This window comes from Scomber japonicus, chromosome 20 (genome assembly GCF_027409825.1).
Source record: "Scomber japonicus isolate fScoJap1 chromosome 20, fScoJap1.pri, whole genome shotgun sequence".
Classification (NCBI taxonomy): Eukaryota; Metazoa; Chordata; class Actinopteri; order Scombriformes; family Scombridae; genus Scomber; species Scomber japonicus.
Genome location: NC_070597.1, coordinates 7,298,888 through 7,310,688, shown reverse-complemented (window position 1 = coordinate 7,310,688; position 11,801 = coordinate 7,298,888). Strand labels below are relative to the sequence as shown.

Genomic DNA, 11,801 nt, shown 5'->3' with positions numbered 1-11,801 from the left:
ACTAAAGCTGTTACTTCTAATAATTACTGAAATTATAAATCTGTGCTTTTAGGAAGTACAACTGTGAAACATGAGGCTGTTAAATGTAGGAGTGACCAATCCTGTCATCTAAAGCAAACATGCGGCCCGTGGGCCAGAACCGGCCCGCCGAGGTATCCAATCCGGCCCACTTTCCTTCCTGTCTGTTTTCCTTCCTTCCTTCCTTCCTTCCTTCCTTCCTTCCTTCCTTCCTCCCTTTCTTCCATCTGTCCTTCTTCCCTTTCTTTCTTTCTTTCTTTCTTTCTTTTTTCCATCTTTCCTTCCCATCTTCTTTTCCTTCCTTCCTGCCTGCCTTCCTTTCTCCCTTCCTTCTGTCCTTCCTCCCTTTCTTTCTTTCTTTTTTCCTTCTTTCCTTCCTTCGTTCCTTCCATCTTTCCTTCCCATCTCCTTTTCCTTCCTTCCTGCCTGCCTTCCTTCCTCCCTTCCATCTGTCCTTCCTTCCTTCCATCTTTTCAATGGTCCGGCCCACATCAGTTTAGATTGTTCTGTATGTGGCCTTTGAATGAAAATGAGTTTGACACCCCTGATCTAAAGTGAAAGCATAAGCTGTTCCTTACATGGGTGATTGTAGGGTTGATGTGTGAGGCGTTTTAAGTGTAACAACTGCATGCTGCTCCTCTGTGATACTCAACCAGCGCCTCCCTGCCGGCAACAGTTTGGAGAAATTTTGTATTCAGCAAAGACAGACCTTGTTCCAAATATAGCCTACTCGGCGTTGGTGTTCTGATCTTGTTTGGGTTTTATTTTAATTTTCGAGTGCCCTGGAGAGCTGGAAATTATAATGTGTGGATGGAGGAGCACCGTTTTTTTTTAGTTTAAAAAAACTCCTTTCACTCACTCCTACCACAGTGCCTTCCTTCGTAATTAACGGCCTCTTGTGAATAGAGAATTTGTGATGGAGAGGGAGAGAGAGAGAGAGAGAGAGAGAGAGAGAGAGAAAGAAAGAGGAGAAGGCAGTGATAGAAATGGAGTCAGTTCCAGCTGGTGGGAGGATGCTGCTGACTGGAACTAGGAATATGATTGAGATCATGAAAAAAAATGAAAGCATGAATAAATGGATGATTCAGTGGCAAGAGGGGGTGGGGGTGGGGGGCAGAGGAGGCAGAGGGACACGGAGGCATAAAAGAGGACAGAAGAGAGGAAATCTTCACATTTCAGGACTGAAATATCAATAATAGGAAGGCTGCAACTACTGATTACTTTAATTGTTTATCTCATGATTATTTGCTTGATTAACCGTTTAAAATATCAGAAAATTATGGCAATAAATGTTTCCCAGATGTCCTCAGATTTCTAGTTTGTTGCATGTTTAGTCTGCTTGAATTGAACTCAGCTGTGTTTACCCCCTCCATGAGGTTTGTGTGGGTTGGTGTGAAAAGAGTTTGGGACTTAGGCCAAACTACTGGACTTATAAAGGTGGTCTCGGTCAGCCTGTAAGTAAATCCTGATATGGTTCATTTCTAAATGTGAACCTCTACTGCACCAAGCACAGGAAGCTTACGCGTGGTGGCGGTAATGCACCATGCTGTGTATATATTACATGTTTTAGGTGTGTAACCGAGAGTATAGGGCCTTGCATGCATTTATTCACGATCATATTCATTCATTTATTATTACTACATGTCGTTATTTAGCCTATAGTGGTCATATGTAGGCTAATATTCATTATTAATGACTATTTTAGGTAGCCTACAGTATAGGACCAAGTATGCATTTATTCACGATCATATTCATTCATATATTGTTCCTACATGTTGTTATTTAGCCTATAGTGGTCATATGTAGGCTAATATTAATTATTGATGAAAGGGTATCAGCTATTTATGACTATTTTAGATATGTAGCCTACAGTATAGAGCCAAGTATGCATTTATTCAATTATTCAAGGAGCTACATGGATTCTGTAAACATAAGCTGCTTTTATGAAAGTCATTTTACATGGGTCAATTTAGTGATGTATCATGTGTGCAATTGTGACCTTACTTCATGGATCTCCTTTATATGGTAAATACAAACAAATCATGGTGGGGTCTCATTAGAGCCAGCTGTCTTCTGTGATAAGATCTTCTATGATCTGAGAACATCCTTCATGATTTCACGCAAAGAGCAATTTGATATTTAATTCAATATATTGTACATATTTCCTCCTGGACTATTTACAAGGCTTAAAAATGATTTCTTTAATCTCTGATATATTAAACCAACATGAATTTATCTTCCCTGCAGCACACATGTTGACGACTACCTGAGATTCACAGTGAAATGTAACATCTGACCACAGCATCTGCCTCATGGTTAATACATGGACCACTATAGAAAAGACAATATGCACTGCAGTACTAGACATTCAGCTTATATACAGACATCAGCAGGCTGCACTCCGCTCCTGCAGCCACCTTCCCAAAAACCAGAGTCGCTTCCAAATCAAACGCTCAAGAAGAAAATAATTTGAAATGAATTTGAGTGAGGCACAGACGAGTACAAATGATTAGACCTCAGCCCGATGAAACCATAAAACTAACAAATGGCCTCTGTCAGAGCCTGGCCAACAGTGGCTGGGGTTGTAGTACCATCACACACACTCTCAGCCTTGTAATGAGAAATGTTTGGATGTGGTCTTGAGCAGCTTCTTGGAAAGTGTCCCAGACAGCTGAAATATGGTATCAGCGACACAATGACAATCACTCACTTGGTTTTTAGTCTCCTCTCAACTATAATGAACACGGAATAATAAATCATGTGGACAGGAGAGCATGGTGCATTTTACAAGTGTGTGTGTGTATGTGTGTGTGTGACTGAGAGAAGGACAAGCACACATTTTATTTTTGTGTGTATGAGTTATTAACACCTAGAAGCAGTGATTGAAACTTGAAGACTTTCCTCCATTAAGTTCAGGTTTGATACAAGTTTGCAGTTATTCAGACTCATTCACACTCACATGCCTTTATTCATGTTCAAAAATGCCTGTGTGCACATGAGTGAAGCTGAAATATGACATATTCCCGACGGTGACAACAGCACAGTTAAACATTCAACAGTGCGAATTAAATATGAAAATTAAAAGGTAATTAATCAGCTGGAGTAATAGCACTTTTTAGGAGTGACAGGGTTACAATAACAGAAGGGGAGCCAGGAGCAAGCTGGGAGGAAGTGGCAGCCCATTAACTAGCACCAGGAGCAGTAATGACATGGTAGAGTTAAGAGAAACATGTATTATTTACTGATCTGGGCTTTATTTGTAGTAGTGAGTAAATGCCTCAAGAAGATGAGATTAGACATTCAAGGCCAGAACAGGATAGTTTGAAATGAATGAACTGAATAATTTAAGTATGTAAAGTGTCACATGTCAAGAGATTGCTATTATATTAAAAAGGTAACCTAGGGGCTTTTAAATCTGTAATCAAAAAATGTCCCAAAGGATGTATTTATACAGAAGCCGCAGGTTTTAACAAGCAATGAAAAAAGGATTCAAATCTCAAGTTGACACAGTTAGAGAATGCTTTATTTTAGAGTCAGTCACTTTATAATTTGATAACAATTTATTGGAAAAAAACTGTAATTTGGTACGAATAGAAATAAAATAGAAACATTCTGTACACATATATGAACTGTAACCAAGACCATATCTGTCTGACTGGTACAAGGAGAAGCAATCCAGAGCTGATCTAGAGATACTCACTCACTGTCTGAGCCTTTAAATGAATATATACAGTGGTCCAGAGTATCAGAAGTAGCACTGAGATCTAACAGTACCAGCAGTACAGAGCTGACGATGAGATGAGAGTATAGGAAATGTGTCTTCAGAAGAATTGATACTCAAATGTATCATCAATAGTTGAGACTGTCCAAAATAAAAGAGCTGTAGTCTATAAAATGTCAGAAAATGATGAAAAGTGTCGATCAATGTTTCCCAAAGCTGAAGATGCAACCTAAAATGCCACACATCAGTTTATAACCCAAAGATATTCAGTTACTATCATAGAGAACTAAAGAAATCTAAAAATATTCACATTTAAGCAGCTGGAGCCAAATAATTGTACCTTTTATTTTGAAAAATTATTTTTTAAAAATGACACAAAATGATAAATGTATCATCAAATGAGTTGCTGATTAAGTTTCTGTCAATAAACTAATGGATAAATCAACCAATTGTTGCAGCTTTAACTAAGACAAATACTAGAGCAATGGATTCATACTGAGCAGATACCTCCAATATTACAAAACATATTCATAGTTTTACTAATAAAGACGAATCAGATCTATAAAGGAATATCTGTGCTAGACAAAAAGCGTAATAATCCTTTAATTATTATGAGCTACCACTGAGCAAGCTGTCATCATTTATGTTACAGTTGAGGAAAGCACTGGCCTGGAAAGAATGAAATGAAGCTGCAGGACAGATGTTTTTGGCAGCCATTATCACAGACACGGGCAATAGATTCCAGCAGGTATTGCATCAGATGACCAGCAGTGCCTCTCATGGTAAAATATAGCATCCCTGTGCCCCACATACATACCCCCCCCCCTCCCCCTCTCTCTCTCTCTCTCTCTTGCTTTGTAGGGGTTTGCTCAAGGCTTCACATAAATTAAAGTGACAAGCCCTTGTCTAGATGTTCCCTCCGTCTGCTCCAGACCCCCCTCTGTTTTATAACACTTCTCTCTTTTTTTTTTTTTTTCGTCTACCATGGAAACACACCGACATGCAGCTTCACTCTTCACTCTGCAATATTTACATCTGTGACCAACTCAAACGTCTCTTCTTTTTCTGTCACAGAGCGAGACTCAGCAAATATTGCTGTTGTTAGGCATGAAGCCTCAAAGGAGCACTTTTCAACTTCTCAGGAATGAACAAACATGAATTGTACGCTACTCATGCCGCTGTAGGTTTGAAATATAACAAAATTAATGAAAGTATGGTTGGTGAAGAGCTTTTGATTTTCATTTATCCACGCTGCTCACATCTGGAAACAAACCTTCTTGCTTTTTAATAAATATACTTTCACTAATTCCCTATACACATGCAATCTAAGAGTCAGTTTCTCACTATATAATTAAACATGTATTACTGGTTAAAAGGATAGTGCTTACCCAGGGCAGTGTGCTGCTATGATATGCTGACTTTGATGAATTTATAATAAATAATATAATGTATGCAGTTACTTTGGGGAATCAATTGCTGTAACCAGTTTATAAAGTTTCTTAACTCCAAGCTAATGAGTTTAAGGTCTTGCTTCAGTGCTCGTTATAGGACCTTAAAGCACAGATCAATAATGACTATAGACTTTCTGTCGAAAACACAGCAGGTCATGTAATTTATAGTCTGCCACTTTAAAAAAAACAAAAAAAACCCCACAACCAACAGAAACGTGAACAGGAAGTAAGGAGCTTGGTGTATTCAGCATGTATGAGTATATAGTACATGAGATAGAACTCAGTCTTATTTTCTACTAAATTCAACAATCACTGATGTAATATACATGTTCAACATCACACTAGCACTACGTTATATTATAGAGTTAAAAAAAAGTGTGATATCTATTCATACATCATTTCTACTTTGGTTATATTGTATAGTTATGGGAAAGTAGCTGGGAAGTGTCTTATTTGCTCTATTCTAGACCAAGAAAATTAATTCAGATAACATTGATTATATCAAAAGTAATATGGGTAAGGTAAAGAAAGGTGAGTTTTATCTGTCTGTATTACCACTCCATGCTTTTTATATTCTGACAAAGAAAGAACAACCTTTCAGAAAATTATCCCTCTTAGAAATCGACTTTCATGTCAGAAACTTTAAATAAGTAAATATATTAATGTTTTAAAATGTACTTTAATATACAAGATCGAAGTCTTATTTTCAACCTAATTTAACAGTCAGTCATGTAATTTAAATATATATAAACCTTATATACAGTCACCGGCCACTTCATTAGGAACACCTGTGCAATCTAATTCAATCCAATGCAACAGCTCTGCTTTAAATTCTACAGTTTTGAAGTTTATACATATTCAGTTTGTTGTTAACATTGTCAAAAATGTGATAATTCTACTTTATGTTTATTACTGAGGTCATACTTAGTGGTGGTGGCATACTGAGGTGCATTATATTGACTGATGTTCCCTTATGTATGTTAATGGGGTGGACAAAATATTAGGTTACATTCAATATAATGGTAAATGGACTGTACTTATATAGCGCCTTTCTAGTCTTTACGACCACTCAAAGCGCTTTACATTACATGTCATTCACCCATTCACACACATTCACACACTGATGGCAGGAGCTACCACGCAGGGTGCCAACCTGCTCATCAGGGGGAATTTAACCATTCATTCTCATTCATACACCGTTGGCGCAGCAACAGAGGTTATTTGGGGTTAAGTGTCTTGGAGGACGACCGCTCTACCTCCTGAGCCACAGCCGCCTCAATGCACCCTAAAACACCACCATCGCCCACTATGACCTCAATAATAATCATAAAGTAGAATTATCACCTTCCTGACAATGTTAACAAAAACTGAAAATGTTCATAAATGTAGAATTTAAAGCAGATTTTTTATGTATTGGATTGCATTACATTACACAGGTGTTCCTAATAAAGAGGCAAGTGAGTGTTAAATAACCTACAGTATACATTTACTGTCTACTGTTTGTACCTGTAAAATCTGTGCTGCAAGCTTGTGTAATATACTGTATACTTACCTGCAGGTTGAACATTTGTCAGCCTGCAGGTCTTTGCATTCAAGCTTTCCAGCCTACATTCACGACCTGTGAGGCAAAAACACTTGAAAATACTTGCGTGGGTCTGTGTTTGCATGCACACAGACGTTTGACATGTTTACTGTGTGGTCTGGTTTTATGCTATGAGCTTTGTAAGAAGATCACATCTGATAAAGAGGGTGATACAGAGCATGTAAAAAGAACACGATAATGTAGTTTATTAGGTTATTTTTAGGTTGTAACATATAACACAATATCTTTGACATTGTTAAAGCTCTTCAAAGGGTTTTATCTTCTCCCTGCACATTCCTTCCCACTGTTATTTCTGTCATTTGTGTGATTTTAATTTGTGTAAATAAGCACTATCTTGTTCCTGTGACTGATCAGTAATATTAATTGATCACATTCCCTGATGCACCTTCTCCAAATTAGCTGTGCTTTATATGTCATTGGTCACAAGGGGGCACTAAACCATTCCCCAAACAAGAAGACTTCCTTTCCATTTATGTCGCCTCTCCTTGAATGATTTTGACATATGTGAGACAACACTGCTGTCATAAACTGTAATAGCAAAGGGATGCTGCTCTGCAACAATTTTTTTTTCTTTTACTTGCCTCAGGGTTCCCAGAATAGTTGCAGTTGTTGGAATAGACAGATGTTGCAGCTGTTTTCACAGAGGGTGTATTGCTAGAGGTGTGTTTGTGTTTTTGTGGTGTTCTCATATGTCTGTGTGTGTGTGTGTGTGTGTGTGTGTGTTTGTGTACAGAACAATGGGACTGTGTATGAGTGTTTAGGGACAAACAAGACACAAACAAGGAGAACAGTGTTCTTTCTAGGCATTAATATACTGTTGCAGGATGCTCAAGGACAGAATCAGTGCAGGGATGTTACGGCTGGAGCATTGTTAGTCCTCACATTAACACTCTCGCTGCTGCTCGCTTGACATGCCTCAAGGCCTAACCTATTAACTCATGTGTTTAAACAATACACTGTGTGCCTGCCGTATTAGTGCTAACCTTCTCTCTTATTTACAGTGCAATGAGCAAGTAAAAGCACGTCTGGTTATCCCTCCTTTTTTGTCTGTTTATGATACATCATGTATACTTTTACATTATTGCTGACCATTTCTTTAATGCTTCTTCATTGATTTTCCATCTTTCAGGCAGCCATTGCTTCTGTTCATTTCAGTAAGCTGTGGAAATGTACTTGCCGAGACTTGAAGCCTCTTGATATGTGTAATCCATCACAATGAACAATTTGTTGCCTTGAGTGTTTATTCAAGAGATGTTGTGGTTGTAAGCAGGAGCCATTTTCTGCATTTTTGTGATGCTCCAACATTTGAGAATTTATATTTATCTGTCTAAAAGCATCAAACTGAATCAAATCTGGGAGACAAACACAGAGCACACAGGTAAAGAAGGTATAATATGAATTTGGTTGTGTCATGCATTGAAAATAATGCTGTTCAACAGCCAATTTTAATCCTAAGGGGATATTGAGCCATTCTCTTAAACCTCTCCTCTTGAATGTCCCTCTCTTATAGGCACTAAATGTCTGATTTACTGATGTATTAATGTTGTGATGTGGCTGATCCTCCTGTGACTTTTACATTTCCTCCATTTTAGGGGGCCATTCTCACACTTTACTATTATTTTCTAGCATCTCAGGCATCTATTGAAATGTGTTTTCATATTCTGCTGCTTCCCAACTCATAAAATATATATGTTATAATCACTTTAACCATTTTTGAAATGAAATGTGATGTAAATTGAGCTTAAAATGTTATCCCTGACCTTGGAAACAGCTTCACTTCAAGGTCTCTTTAAGTATCTTTCTATCTGAACTGTTGTATTTGCTTGATTATACAGACATGTTATTCATTTTGTGTCTATATATACCATACCAGACCTTAGCCATGGGAACCAACACTGCAGAAACATTCACTTTGAAAAATAAGCAGCTGTAATATGTGAAAACGTTTTTTTCCCCTTTCAACAATATACAGGTGACTGCATGGGCTGTACACTGTGATTGATTAAGTTAGGATGAGGTTGAAGTCCTAAAATCAACCAGTGGCAGTCTACAAATGAATGTTATACTTTATAAAAGTGGTTAGTAGTGAAGTAAAGTGTTTATATTAGAGGTTTATGTTCTAAAACAGGCACAACCATCATTACAGTATGTGTCTGAAACGGTTATTTTCCTGTCCTCACACTCCCACTGCAGGTCGAGAGAAGAGAAAGGGTCCCATGATCTCTGCCGGTGATGCCGAGTTCCCGCGGGATTACCACACCATGGCCGCCAGCGGTGGCGGCCGCGGGGCCCGGCGGTTCCCCGACAACACCAACGGGGGGTTCACATCATCCTCACTGGACCGCCGGCACAACTCCGTGGCCGCCAAGAGCCTGGAGGCCTTAAACAGCATCCACAAGGCCGACATCGAGCGCCAACGGGACGCGCTCATGGATCTCCAGAAAAACAAATACTCCAACAGCCCCGGCAGCATGTCGCAAGGGTCCGCTGCTGTTGGAAGACAGGTAACTTCACTGTCCGGCACCTCATTAGCTGACAACAAACAGAATAAACCAAGGATGCTTGAATGTTTTGGCATGGTATGATAGGTATTATTACACCAAGGCAGCATACAGTAGCTCATAATCAATTAATTTCCATAAAAACAGACCAAGGTTGGATTATTTTTCTTATTGTCTCAAATCGTTTTCAGAGCCAAAAGATATGTAGGACTCCCTCAGCAGCATTCATTCATATCATGTATGAAATTACTGTTGTTTATCCTGGTGAGCACAAAGATTAACAAGCTACAGTTTATGCACTGTTTGTTTGACAGTAAATCACTACACAGTCCTTCGAGAACACCAAGAGACAATACCAACAAACACTGAGATTTTATCATTTAAACTGAGATTGAAGGTGTCCGTCTGAACTGTCAGGATACACTAAATACATCATAAACTGTTCTCAGAAATACTGCTGCTAAAACAAATACAACAGAAACTGTGTATATAACAGATAGACTAAGACAGAAAAGGACCAAACTGGGTGTTTTTATGCCTCATTATCCTGACTATAGTTGGTGTATTCCTGATGTTTTTTGTTGGAGTTTCATTATTCAGATTTTAGTTTAGTTGTCAGAGAGGCGATGCTTTTCGTTCGTGTTTGTTTGTCTGCATTTTTAATGTTTTTCCATCTGCCAGTTTTTTAAGTGAACTTTTCAATATGCGCATAACAAGACCTGAGAGGAAGGGTCAGAGATGTAAAAAAAAAGAAAAGGCAAAACATTACGAAAAAAATCTTTATACATAGATGTGTTAAATACTGGTTGAAAGAACGTCATTGAAGCACATTCCTGCCAGATTACTTTGTGGCCAAATTTCTGCTGTTTATGCCGCAATCATTAAGCTAGTGAGATAATTACTGCAGTGATAACGTTCCAGAGTTTGAGTCCAGATGCGGGTCCTTGATCTATCATTTTACACATATTTATTTTAGGACTTGTGTTGTGTGATGGTGATGTTTTGCTCTGTTTTGAAGTAGCACTCCTAATTTCGTTGCATTTACAATACAATGACGATAAAGGCTTTTCTATTCTATTGTTGCACGGCAGCCCCTCGCAATCACTGAAGTGGCTGAGTTTAAAGCAATAGTGTAGGGCTCCTTTAAAATCTCAGGCCATTGTTGTTATGAAAATAAATAAATAAATCAGGACTATTTATGGTAATATTGGAGTTTTTATGATTTTTGCATCAATTTTATAAAGTTCTCTGATTGGTCAGGTATTTAATTTGTTTAATCTATTCTGGATTAGCAGAAAAAAACCAGGCGGGGAGTTCTGGTCCTCTGAAATGAGGCCAACACGGAAGTAAATTAGAACTGCATTCTATCAAAAGGCCACCAGGGGGCGACCATTTTGGTGTCAAAAGGACTTCCATCTTAATACAAGTCAATGGAGAATTCACCAACTTCTCACTTGATTTCTAACTTCAGTAAACGTTTTCAAAATGTGTTTATGGTCTCAATCGCTAGTTTAAAGCCTTCTTCAATGCAGTATGATGTTCATTTGTGAAATTTTGGCCTCCCTGATTTCATATTTGACGACAAAGCAGGGTATGCATTAGGGAGTGGCTACGTCGTGATTGACAGGTTGATTGACCAATGTCCTCGAGATCCAGCCCTTGCAACCTATCGCAACCTCCCCGCTCCGCCTCATGCCCATATAAGTAGAATCCATGTTTTTATTTTTCCCAGCATGCACCTGAAATTTGTAACGTGTTTATTCTATCCATCATAAAAAAATGTTTTAATTAACTTGCCAGAAATTTGACCTAATCATCATAATGAATTTGTTTTAAAAAAACTTATAAAATTACATAAACTGTCTTGAACCCTGTTGTCCACTCCTACACTGGTCACATGAAAATCAGAGGAAACAAATTACTTCATTAAAAACACAAATTGATCTTTGGTGGGAAGCAACAGTAACATTTTGTGATGTACCTGACAAACAGATGCTTGATTCTTGAGTATATTTGCATAATAACAGTTTATGGAAACCTCAGAAATTCACCTGGAAACAAAACTATTGTTAGCAGAATATATATTAAAAAAAATGTAATTCGATGTAAAGTAGAGAGCCAAGGAGCAGATTTTTTAGTTTAACGTCACCAAAACACCACAAAATACACATTTGCACACTATGCCTTTAGTCTCCTAACAGAGCCTAAAATGGGTATTTTTGAAAATGCACTCCCCTATTTGAATAATCTTGTAAATGCTTATTCTGAGATTGTCTGTAACTATATGTGGTTAGATGCAGATCCAGACACACATTTCTTTACAATAACAAATCTGGAAGAGAGTGCAGCCCTGGGGGAGATATGAGCTCTCTGAGTGCTTTTTATTTCCACATGTGAACATTTTCTCCCTGTTGGATAATAACAGCACATTGGTGGGCTCGGAAACCCACACAAGCGCATTATGTGGCGAGGTGCCTCTGGGGTTTTACACACAGACAGTAGAGGTA

General features: G+C 38.2%; 1 protein-coding gene across 1 annotated transcript in view; it reads left to right on the top strand.

Moving 5' to 3' along the window:
- The first annotated feature begins 8,991 nt into the window (after window positions 1-8,991).
- The window catches only part of LOC128380936 (SRC kinase signaling inhibitor 1-like), a 77,373-nt gene continuing 74,563 nt past the window's right edge, over window positions 8,992-11,801 (top strand). The window contains exon 1 of the mRNA XM_053340828.1: window positions 8,992-9,297. Within this exon, the coding sequence (XP_053196803.1) occupies window positions 9,010-9,297 (288 nt within the window). The 5' untranslated portion in view covers window positions 8,992-9,009. The remainder of the gene's footprint in view (window positions 9,298-11,801) is intronic.